General features: G+C 42.9%; 2 protein-coding genes across 2 annotated transcripts; both read right to left on the bottom strand.

The window, feature by feature from the left end:
* Positions 1-2,785: 2,785 nt before the first annotated feature.
* Positions 2,786-7,724, bottom strand: LOC133909146 (aldo-keto reductase family 4 member C10-like). The gene is made up of 7 exons (XM_062351449.1): positions 7,294-7,724; positions 7,044-7,094; positions 6,505-6,581; positions 6,295-6,382; positions 5,358-5,630; positions 5,008-5,256; positions 2,786-3,235 (listed from the first exon to the last, which is right to left on the bottom strand). The coding sequence occupies exons 1-7, from the start codon at positions 7,402-7,404 to the stop codon at positions 3,152-3,154; spliced, it is 933 nt and encodes a 310-aa protein (XP_062207433.1). The 5' UTR covers positions 7,405-7,724; the 3' UTR covers positions 2,786-3,151.
* A 1,847-nt stretch (positions 7,725-9,571) lies between these two features.
* LOC133909145 (probable mannose-1-phosphate guanylyltransferase 3) lies at positions 9,572-12,129 on the bottom strand. The gene is made up of 5 exons (XM_062351448.1): positions 11,962-12,129; positions 11,484-11,628; positions 10,891-10,953; positions 10,557-10,796; positions 9,572-10,486 (listed from the first exon to the last, which is right to left on the bottom strand). The coding sequence occupies exons 2-5, from the start codon at positions 11,592-11,594 to the stop codon at positions 9,815-9,817; spliced, it is 1,086 nt and encodes a 361-aa protein (XP_062207432.1). The 5' UTR covers positions 11,595-11,628; positions 11,962-12,129; the 3' UTR covers positions 9,572-9,814.
* Positions 12,130-12,726: the final 597 nt, after the last annotated feature.

The raw sequence follows: 12,726 nt of genomic DNA, 5'->3' as shown, positions 1-12,726 counted from the left end.
GTATTGATGGAGGTGCTCTTGTATCCGATCCATGCGCAGATAATGAGAGTGGAGTCAATACACCACCCTCGCATGCAGCTGTCTGGTGGAACCTCCTCTCCGGAGATGGTTGTGATGCAGACGTGGTACGAGCGGAATGCTCTGCTCGTACAAACTGTAGCAACATAGCGTGAGCTGGAGATGGGCATGTCGGTATAGTACTTTGCATAGAAATCGCCTCTCTCCCTCGCTGCTTTCACAACATGTTGTTTTCATGGTGACGGCCCATGTCCACAACTTGGAATTCGCTCCAACCCTAATTCTATTACCATCTTCTCTATGTATTCCCTTTGATTTTGTTGGTTTTTTCTGAGGCCTTCCTCTTTCTGTAACCCCTTTCCGTACCAAAGACTCGTTACTCCGTGAATGGCGCCCTTTCTTTATCCACCCTGCAATGCACTACGTTATGACGGATCTGCAACCGTATTATTCTTACAATTTTACAATTGCAGACAACAATTTTACAGTTACGGTGTACTCGCTAGAACTCAATACAGTTATGAATCTGGACCAACACTGTGTTTTATAGTTGCGGACGACAATTTTACGGTTGCGGGGTGATCGTCGGAGCCCTGCTACGATCAGGACGCGGGAAGGCCAAGGCGCTAAATAACTATTCTTAGGGCAATGTGTGTGTGTGTGTGTTATGTGCCTAAGCGCACTACAGTTTACTGTTGCACCACCTCATAGTTACGATCAAAAAATAATATAGTTGCGACTCACAAGATAAGTCAGTTATTACAAACATATATGGTCGTAACTGGGTACCTTATCTAGTTGTAATTATGCATTTTTTTGTCATGTGATCGCAACTGGGTCACCTCTGCTCACACCCCCAGTTACGATCCAAAAAGCAGTATAGTTGCTATCATAATTGACTTTTTTTTGTCATGTGATCCCAACTGACTATTTTCTTAGTCGTAACTGTGGTGGAACTGGGTCACCTCTGTACATATCCCAGTTACAATCCAAAAAGCAGTATAGTTGCTATTGTAACTGACTTTTTTGTCATGTGATCGTAATTCAATTATATGTGCTATCGTAACTGACTATTTTCCTAGTCGTAACTAGGGGTGACGCAGCAGTAAACTACGATGCTTCTCGTAATTATACACTTTTTATCATGTGATCGTAACTCACCTATATGTGCCGTCGTAACTGACTAGTTTCTTAGTCGTAACTAGGGTGGTGCGAAGATGACTACAGCAACTGAGAGGGACGCAACGTAGTTCACTATTACGCCTAGACGCAGAATAGACCCACCGTATATATATATATATATATATATATATAATAGGACACCTATTCTATACTCCTACGAGTATATACTCCCACACGCAATATACCACCTAAACAAACACTTTATACTCTTTTATCATTTTTAGTATACTCTAATACTAATTCTAAGATACTCTAATATGAGTTGTATGAAAAAAAAATTCAATGTTAGCCTTTCATTTTTGCTATATACTCTTTTTTATACATAAAAGAAGTATATACGCAAATTATGATAAAAAATTATGAAATTTCATAAAAACTTTTGTGGGATTTGTATTGTAGTATCTTATAATTACTAATGAAGTATATTTAAAGTGATAAAGAAGTATAACAAACGTGTAAAAATGGTATATGAGAGGTGAGAGTACATACACCCACGCTTGACAAGAGGTGAAGACTCCAAGACATGTGGGTTGAAAACTGAACGAAGCAATCTACGGAGAACACGTAACCGAAACGACCAGAGTCCGACGTATCCTGGTCTGCCGAGCGCGAGACCCAAGGAGAACGAGCGAGATGCTGACCTGCGGGAGCCGCATGTCAGTTTTCGCCAACGTGCACACACCACTCTGGGTTTTATCAGTGCTTCGCTAGATAAAAGCGATCGGAATCGTTTGCTCCGCTGAACTTGTACACGATAGTTCCGTTCTGCAAATCTTGCCAAAGGAAAGAACACCGATCGCATGATCGTTCGTTCAATTTTGTTGGCGAGTTTAGCAGTTGCACGGACAAGAACAAGCAAGTAGTGCAAGATAAATGATGCCGGGAGGGGCAGAAACAAACAAGTATCACAGGATAAATGATGCCACAGGCTTTATTTAATTCACAGTTCGCAGAAAAACAAGAACCAAATTGACCACCGGCACTAGTGTACGTTTCTCCCAAATTGACTTCACTCCGTAAAGTCAGAGGAGCCGGTGGCCCCTGACCCAAAAGGAATTATATCTTCCTGGTATCTCTTGGACCCTGAATCTGGACGCCGTGGTTGCATGGCCAGCATTGAGATGCGCTCGGTACACGTGGTGGCTCGCACAAGCGCGCTCTCTCCTCTCACCGAATCCACCGGTGACGCCGGTACAGGGCGGCCCTCGCCGGCAGCGTGGAGGTGGGTACCGCGGCGGCTCGGCCAGCGCTCGTCTTCCCGGAGACGAACGACGCCAAGGTCGCCGGCGGCCCGATCCGCCTCCCTCGAGGCAGATCCGTGTGGTCCCCGGCGTCGGCATGCCATTGTAACCTACGAACTCAGATGTGGACCTCGCCAACCTGTGGTGTGGGCTTATACTGTAAAGTTGCAAGACGTTCTCAAGTCAGCCTAGCTAATCCTCAAGAATAAAAAAAAGAAAAAGAAAAGTCAGCTGTCAGCCTATCTCGCCCATCCGCCTAAGCGTCAGTATCAGAGCAGAGTCATCTGCTCATCGCACCGCTGCCGGGGCAGGATTACACACCAGCATGGTTGAACACTACAGGCTGCGCACAATATTGTTAGAATGTTAACAAATTCACAGAGAACCATAAATGGACAATAAGAAAATAGCGCAAGATAAACGATGCCAATTCCCCGGGGTGGATACAAACTACAGTAGCACAGGATAAATGATGCCAGAAGGTAACTGCTCAGGTCACAGTAAGCAGCAAACCATGATCCAAAGTGACACTAGCAGCCTACACAGCATTGACATGAACCGATGAAGTAGTTCGTGATACAGGATAAAACGAAAGAGTTTTCGAGCACTGACCCATGCATTTCTTAAGAGCAAGGTTGGTGATATAAAAAAGAAGTGACGGGCCCTAATGTATGCTGGCTTCCTGCTCAGGGCGAACCGAGGCATCGTCCCTAAATTTCACCGTCCCAGAGCTCCTCATGGGTCTTGTAAACGCTCTGTGGATTAACGGCGAAGTTGCCTCTGAGCAGCCTAACCTGCAGGTCACAAAATAAATGAGCAGCGTGCTCTAAAAAGTTGATCGCAAAAAAATTAAGGCAAAGGGGGCACGTAAAAATGACGAACTAGATAGATTCGAAACAAATCTAGAAATTCTGCTATGCAACAACCATCACGTTAAATGAAACATTCGAGGAGTGACGGTATATGAATAGCAACGCCGTTACTAATACTCTTCACAAAAAGAGTTGTTAATAAGGGGTCAAGAGAATGTGACACTGCATATAGCGAATAATATCACTAAGAGGCACACAACACTGCCCTGACAAGGTCATGCAGCACGCAAAAATGATCGTTGAACAGTGACGGTGTTGCTCTCAAAAAAAGTGACGGAAGGTGCTGACATGGTTCTACCCAAGGTCCCTAGTACTGCCACTGACAGTGAATAAAACAGCAGTTATCTAGACTATGGGGACATGTGGTTAGGTGTCACAAGGATTATTTTGCCTTCCTCACAAAAAAAAGATACTTTTGCCTACCTCGATTCAAGTTCCGACAAAGACAGGGACGGAGCTAGTTCTTCCAAGGATGGATATGCACAACACACCGACTTGTGAGACCAACATTCTATTCAATCAACTATTATGTTTCATAGTTCAATTCAATCCGATCATTCCTATCTACTTAATCCAATCAATCCTATAATAGTATTTGGTTTATCTTCATTTTTCAATATAGTATTTCGGTTATGTCAGGTAGCACACCTACCGATAAGCAGAAACTGGTCATTATACCTAAACCCATGGAAAGTAACCATTTTCTTTTATGAGGACTCTGTTTCCGGTATAGGACCAAACATTTCATTAAATGGATAATCATTTTGAAAGGCAGACAGCACTACTGGAGTAAGATCCTTCGTTTCCACGAAAACTACCTTACAATCGGTCACATTTGCCCTCTCATTGAGAAAGACGTCATAAGGTGTCACAGGATCTAATAACACAAAGTTGAAAATCAACAACTATTTTTTATGTCAGGTAAGCATCACAATACTAAAAAAACTGAATAAACATGGACTGTTCAAATCTTACAACGATTAATCTTGAACCTGCACATCTTCATTTAAAAAATCTCAAGGGGGAGGGGGTCCCCAACTTATAATTAATCATGAACCAGAAGTATGTCATGCTGCAGCGTTTACAGAAAGAATTGGCAGCAAGCTGCAGAACGGTGAGAATTAATAGAGTTACAAGCTGTGACGCAATGTTTATCCTCAGGGGGGCTTGTACTTTACGGCATCATATATGATATATCAAATGTCAGGGCGGCCATGGTCCTAGGGTCGAACATCTTTTTTAGCAAATGTCATTTGACTAGAATGTATAGTAACATCCTTTTAAGAAAATATTGTTGCTGTTTGCTGTCGCACATGAATTTCTCTGCACAGGCATGGTCAAGGGATCAAAGAACAGGCACGCCTAACAGAATTGTGACTCGGTGGCAGTGGTGCACCAAGCCCTAAGAAGTGAAGATATGCAAAGAAAGAAACAAAAAATCCTCATACAAATGCTACTTAATTCTAGCAAATAAGCACACTCCAAGCAAGCACAGACTAAGTCTCTGCAGGAGATTTACACATGGATTTGTTTGTCAGGGTAAAGTCAAATCATATGAAATTTGACAAAAGCATCACATGGTGAAATTTTGACATATCATTTTATCCTATGAAGATGTCTAATTATAATCAGCAAACATCAATGCAACTTTATCCCCATTAAAGTATTCTAAGGAGTAATAAATGCATATTTACCTGCTTAATCACAGAGAACTTAGCGAGCAAGTCATCTGGAATAGACCAATCATAAACATCAAGGTTTTGCTTTATCCTTTCTTCATTAACACTCTTTGGTAGCACACTGTGACCCATCTGAATGTTCCAGCGCAGGGCCACTTGTGCAGTGGTTTTCCCAAGTTTCTCTGCTATTGAGATGATGACCGGTTCGTTAAGGGTATTACTGTTCATCCAAGTTGTGCCAGGTGAGCCTAATGGCGAGTAAGCCTGCAAAACACATATATAGAATTGTAACAGCAAGAACAAAGTTAGCAGAACCATACCAGGCCTTTTAGTGATAACAAAATAAAAGTCCGATGCAGACTTACAGTGAGATGAACACCAGATGACTGACAAAAGTTATGAAGCTTAGTTTGCTGCCAACCAGGATGACATTCCACCTGATCAACAGCTGGAGGTACACGAGCTACAGCAATCAAGTCACCCAGTTTTTTTGATGAGAAGTTACTCACACCAATCGCGCGAGCTTTGCCAGCATCATATAACTTTTCCATTGCTCCCCAGGTAGCTGGGATGTCAGGTGGAACAAAATTTTCAGGGCTGGTGTTCGTTCCCTTCTTGACTCTAAATGGCCAATGGATCTATAAAATGCGCATATGATTAGAGATTTTATTTGAAAGTATTCGTAGACACCATGCTAAACAGTTTCAACAGGTAATCATCTATCTCTAATCCAAAGATACCAGAGAAAAAGGTCGTTGGACAACATAAAAGTATAGAATCATTGAACATATATATAATCTCTTCTGCAATGTATTCAAGATGCCAAAAATGAACACTGTAAGTGACCTTGGAACAATAAACAAATTCACACCAGAAGTCAAGAACACCACGTCAATCCATAGCAAAAGAAAATGGAGAAACATCCATGGATGTAATATAGCTAATTGAATAAAATTCTACACTGTTGACTACGGATGTATGACAGAATTCGTGGAATAGGAGCCCACAAATTCAATGGATGGTAGAGGAAACCATGTTTCCAGTTTCCACATTATAAACAATAGAATTCCCCGAAACAGACTGACATGGATAACAAAAATTTCCTAGTAATTATGAGGAACTTTGAAGTATAATGTAGTCCAGACCAATGCTCCTTGCTTGCTGAGGAGACTTCTCTTAATTAAAAGATAAAGCGGATATATAAAAGTAGCAGCCTCAGTACTACAAGGAAGACATTAATATAGAGACCAGAATAGAGCTAGTCAGGTAATGAAATATATTCTTAAATAGGAAGATGCGCACAAGATAAAGATCCAAGTACTCAAGCTGCAAGTCATTCAGACTTTGATTTAGTGCCTCAGGCACATCTTCTAGAGCATGATGATCATTCCTGAAAACAAGCCGTCCACAAATCAGTTAGACGTGAATTAAAAACTTCAAACAGGCATCTATATACTCAACTTGAACTACAAAGACATAACTACAGGAATATCACTAGAGAATTGAGCTTACCATAGCTTAGAGGTGATAAACAGATCTTCACGCTTCACTACACCCTCTTCAAATAGCTTCTTCAGCGCCAAACCGATCTGGATAATCCAAAAATGGATGTCAGGCTTTCCGGCCTTCCCTACTCCAATTGATATGCAAAATGAATCGAGACAACATTGCACACAACATGTGTATTAGCGGAGTGGTAAATGCAGTTTGTGAGTTGAATGGCATGAGCATTTGGTCCCTGTGCCTCAAATTAGTCCAAAGTTGGCCCTTTGCTTCTTAAATAGGTGGAATAAAGTCCTTATTGCATAAATGTTGAAATGGATGGACAACCAAGATCTTCGTATAACGATATAGTGCACAGATGATGAGATAAAATGGAGATGGATTGCAAATCGCAGTACTTAGGTGATATGTGCCCGTCTTCTCTAATTATTTTTTGCACGAAAATAATAGCAATTTGCACACAAACGGTAGGAAGAATCACGCGAAATATAGCCGCAGTGATGCTTAGAAAACAGGAGTGATTCAAAGCTATAGAGAAACCTAGTTACCTCCTTTTCGTTGCCGTAAACCCTGGCACAATCGATGTGTCGGTAGCCCGCCTGCGCGATTCGAAAACAATTACAATTTCTAGATTCTCTCAGGGAAAAACAGATCACTCGAAAAACAGCAACCAAGATTACACAAAGGGCTTGCTTCAAAAAAAAATCAGACAAAGGGAGAAAGGTAAGAAATAATAATCTGAAGAATGAAACACGTGCGATGAAGGGGGGGGGGGAGTGGAGTGGATGCTGGGCGGACCTTAACGGCGGCGTAGACGGCGTTGCCGACGCCGCCGGGTTCGGACTGCCAGGTGCCGAGCCCCACCGAGGGGATCTTGGCGCCGGTGTTGAGCACGAAGTGCCGAGCCATCTCTGCCTCTTCCACGAATCAAGATCCCACGCGCTCACTGGGACGCAGAAACGGAGAGGGGAAGCAGCACGGAAAACCAGCGGTGGTGGCGGGGAGAAGAGGGAGCGGTGCTATATTCGCCGGCGACGCTTTCGTTCGTTCAGGGGTGTTCGTGGTGGTGGCCGTTGCTACAGGCTGGTGCGGCCTGCGCCAAGTGGCTTGCGGGGGTGGGTTCTGGTTCCCGGCCGTGACAAAGACCCGCCGCCATAGCGAGCAATGGATCGGACGGATCTTCGACAACCCAAAAAAGCCTTCTGCTTTTCTCGTTGAAGCTTCTTTTCTTAGTTTCAGTTTATATCTTTTTTAAAAAAAGGTCTTTTTATCCAGCCTTTTTAGAGGTTTTTGCAGGAGCGGGGTCCGGCTCCTCCCTTGGAGCTTAGCCAACTATACTACGTGCAGTTCCTGTCAGTTTATATTTTTGGTGTCACCCAACTGATCAGTGCTAATTTGAGTCTGAACTAAAACAGATGACAGCAAGTAATTTGTGTGAACAATAGGATCAAAGTCATGTTGATATTGGACACAGTAACATGCTATACCTCTGACATTTTAACTTCTGAAATGTTGCTTCAGAAGTTCTGAACGATTGCTCTACATGATGCAGCTAACAGCAATTCTTTCATTTGCTGCGGCTTGCTCAGCTGGAGGTGTAGTTGTACTTTTCGAAAGGGACGTTTACTTCTGCAGAAGGGATCCCCAACTCCCTTGCGGTAGATTTGAAGTCGCCACAGCATTTGCATTTTTTTCTTGTGCGTTAGTGCTACATCCGCTCTTGTAATGTTTTGGCTTCTTGCTTCGTTGTGAATAACTTTGTGTTAGCTCTGTCTGTAGACTGTAGCGCTCTCTTTGTACGAGCTCATTTTTAAGCAGACGACACAATAGAAAGGCTGTAGATTCTGGGAGTCGAGCTCCATCGGCTCTTCTGTGCAGGAATATTTGTTCCATTTGCTCAAATATTTGTCCAATTGCTTGGCTAAGCAAGTTTTATTCTTGTATATGACATTTTTTTTTTTTTGCTATTTTAGACAAAAAAGAAACAACTTGGTTCCTAAAAAGATAGATATTGCTGCTGGTTAGCCTCTTAATCCCAAATTACCTATGCTGATTTCTAGCTCATATTGCCCTGGAGAATGACACATCGAGTGACCTCATAATTTTCACAATTTGCTTCTAGCAGGCTTTGCAAAAGTCCTTGAATGATTGAATATGATGGGGACACAGATCAGAAACTCTTATCTAAAGCAAAAATCCAAGGACAAGGATTTGCAACCGAAATGGACGTTATCAATTTTCTACCGCAGATACCATGACATGATTACACCATGATAGCATGGCATGATCCCAACAAGAAAAAGCAAAAGGGATTCAAATTTATGCTGCTGCTTTTGGTCACAATATACTTGATCCACTGTATTCATTTCTCTAGGCCACATTATATGTTTATAAACAATGCCGAAACCTATCTGGGAAATAATATGGTACACAATTCCCCTCGAATTACAAGAGGCTCATGGAAGGACAGGTATCACGATCTTAACTCTTAAGCATGGTGTCTCATTTTGTTGGCTAAAATTGCACCAGTACTATTTGCTTCAATGATTGAGACGCCTGCAGGGAAAGTTCAGAACCACTCTTTCGGCATGAAGCCAAGATCGAAGACAGCTAGAGAAATAATTGCCAGTACAGAGAAAGGCCAGCACAAATCACAACTGCAGAGCTCCCATCTGCAGGTCCAGCACAGTAGAGTTCCCTACCAATAGTTGTCCAAAGGACCAAAACATCACCTGACTCTCTACCGGCCACTACCACTAGTCTGATCCTGCAGAGCTGTATCCAAAAGCTCCAAGGAAAAAGAGATAAACAAGACTTAGGAATCACAGGACATGGTAGCAACGTAACAGTTTCTTTGATATGGACTAAATTCAGTTACATCACAAATCTGGGGCTTCTGCATCCATTTCTATTGAAGAATATTTAAGCACACCAGTCACCAGCAGACTTCCCATCTATCCAGGTTCTTCATCACTCCGTCAATCTCTTCGGTTCCCCTTGGTGCAAGGCAGAAGCATATTGCATTTTAACAGAATTAGCAATCAAAGTATTCATATTAAGTGCAGTCAAAGTCATCTAGGAACACAATCTTTTAACTTATTCTTTATTAAACTTCTGCAGACCAAGAACAGCAAACAGGTCAATATCCCCACAGAGCATCCAAAACTCATTGAAGAACAGGAGTGGAAGTGAACGGTACACACACATTGTCAATAATCTAAAAGAAGAACAGGTATAAAGTTGTTTGCAGTAGGACGAAGACACCAAAATAACATCATTCGTAAAAGCACTTAATGTACCATAGCTGGAACTCGTGAGCTCACATGACGATCTCAGGCTTCAGGATGCTTGACTTGATCTCTTTATGTGGCAGAACAACACCACCATTGCTGTATACCTCATCACATACATGAACATCCTCCCCTAGGATAGTCATATTCTCTATTCGCGCCCATTGTCCAACAGTTGAGTGCCACCCGATAATGCTGTTTGAGACGCAAGCGTGCTTCTTAATACGCACACCACGCATTACAGTGCATCGGGAAAGCCTCACGCCATCCTCCACGACACATCCAGGTCCAATAGCTACATCAGGACCAATCAGGCAACCCTCTCCAATCTTAGCACTCTCATGTATCAGCACGTTGCCTATGACATGTGCTCCAGTAGCTAGCTTTGCAGCTGATTTCTTCCTAAGTGAATCAAGATAAAGACGCAAGCCAGTAATGTAGTCCCTTGGCTGACCAACATCCATCCAAAAACCTGGAAGGACCATCGCATAGAGCTGTTGATCAGCTGCGATTTGAGGGAAGACCTCTTTCTCAATTGATGTTGGCCTCAGTTCAATGCGGTCAAGGACAGATGGGTTCAGCAAGTAAATCCCAGCATTGATTTTGTTGCCCACAAATATTTTTGGCTTCTCTACAAATCTTTCCACCCTTTCAGTTGCCTCCTCCATAACCACAACACCATATTTTGATGGTTCATCCACCTGTATTAAAAGAACAGTAAGTTCACATATACGGGCTGATTCCTCAAGAAAGTGGCAAGCAAGGATTTACCTTAGTGACCATAATTGTAGCCTCACCACCATGGCTCTTGTGAAATTCTATGAGCTCAGCGAATGGGTATTCGCTGATGACATCACTGTTGAGAACAAAGAATGGCTCACCAGATCCATCTGCAAGCTTGTCCCTTGCTAGAGCAAGAGGGCCAGCAGTTCCTAAGGGCTCGGTCTCTTGGGAGCATGTGATTGTGATGCCAAGCTTATCCTCAAAGTCCTTCAAGAAGTTAAGCATCACCTGGAAGATATAGAACACACCAATTAGATTGCCGAAGTTAAATACAGATGACTAAGTGAGATGGTGGAAATGATGAATGGTTTGTTCTTATTACCTCTGGGCGGTAGTTGATGGCTAAAACAACTTCTGTCACCCCGACTTCTTTCAAAGCTTCGATCTGCACAGAGTTAGTAAGTTTTAATTCTTCCAAAGCACGTTTCTTTCCTCACATAAAAATTTCACTTGGTTGGTGCTAACATATTTACTTGGATGTAAAGCAAACTTCCAAGAGACGAAACAGCCATTATTTCCCATTTTTTAAGGGAAATAAAGAAGAGAGGAAATTATGAAGTGGTACATAACGATTTTTCCAAGCGGACACATAAATCTTGTAAAACGAACATGTGGCTACTAAGGAAAGTAATAGCTGCAGGGCTAAAAGCTTCAGTCACAGCCCAATCAAATGCTATTGATAATGGATAATTCAAATGATGTGCACTTGGGTTCAAAAATACCAAAGCAACTATAACCACTTCTACTCTTAAAAAGCCCAGTATTGCTCTCAAGGCTACTGATAACAGATCACCAAATAATGAGAAGCTTATGCCAATAACCTATATGGAATACCGGTCACAAATTACCATGCTCACATGCTCTCAAAGAAAGAAATTACAGTGCTTATATTATATCAGCTTAACGAGCATTTACCTGATGCAGAATCATGGGCTTGTTTGCAAAATCCACAAGGGGCTTCGGGAAGCTGAGAGTCAACGGACGAAGGCGGGTTCCGAAGCCCCCAACAAGAATGAGCGCCTTCATTGTGAAGCACTACCTTTTATTCCTCCCCTAATCCCTGTTGGTCACACATCACAATTCAAATCAAGAAAGACAACCTCAGCCTATCTACTATGCAGCGCAACGAAAGGAGAGAAAAAAGAACAGAATAGGAACATGGTTAGTTGGGTACAATCGATCTGCAAAGAGCTTAACTGAACCCCAAAATTCTTTTTGGCAAATAAACTGCACCCCCGCACCCAGGGTACCAAGCTCTATGGCGTCAACCGAGATCAATCGATCCTGCGCGCTGAGAAGAAGAACCTAATCGACCTTGCAGCAAACAGATTCGCGGCTAACTGGACGGAGAGAACCCATCCGAGCAACTTGCGAACAAGAGAACGAAAATTACCAGGAAAAGGAGACGACAGGCTGAGATTCGGAGAGCTCGCGCGCCCGCCCTCCCTGCGTCGGTTGGTTGCCTCCTCCTCCCTCTTCCCCGCGGAGAGGTGTCGAGGTGACCCAGCCGCGCCGTCGAGCGAGGCCGCAGAGCTTCTCCCGAGACCTGGCTGAAACGGCTCGGCTCGACGGCCCAGCCCCAGCGCCACGGCCTATTTTATAATAAGGCCCACAGCCACGGGTACGTCAGCGCGTGCGGTGCTGGCGTTACCCTCTCCGCTCGTCACACGTCGGATTGGACGCTACCGCCGTCTGCAACGTGTTAGTTTTGTTGTAAATAAAATGCTCGATGCTCATGTAATTAAAGTAATAACTGCATTAGCCAATTAACTCCTGAAAAGACTCTCGTTGCGCCAACCGAATTCCCCAACCAGTGGCGAAGCTTGGATGAGACTTAAGAGGGGTAATCTAAAAGCACATGCTTAAATAAAAGGAGATACACCAGTATTTACTTAAGTTTAATTAGCAACATTAAGTATTTATTTGACAAAAAATAAAGAATAGGGGGGCTATGGCCCTCCCTGGCCTCAATGAAGCTCCACCAGTGTCCCCAATGGATGCATTCTCATCTATTTATTTACTATAAATATGTAAACACTATTTATCAATGAATATAATCAATTATTTACTATTCTTCTCTTTGTCTTTCTAATTCTACTTGCAATACATTATCAGTTATGTTAATCTACACTGAGCACAAGCACACAGAGGCGAGAAG

This window comes from Phragmites australis, chromosome 2 (genome assembly GCF_958298935.1).
Source record: "Phragmites australis chromosome 2, lpPhrAust1.1, whole genome shotgun sequence".
Taxonomy (NCBI): Eukaryota; Viridiplantae; Streptophyta; class Magnoliopsida; order Poales; family Poaceae; genus Phragmites; species Phragmites australis.
Note: the sequence above shows the minus strand (reverse complement) of the source record. Positions and strands in the feature narration are given on the sequence as shown.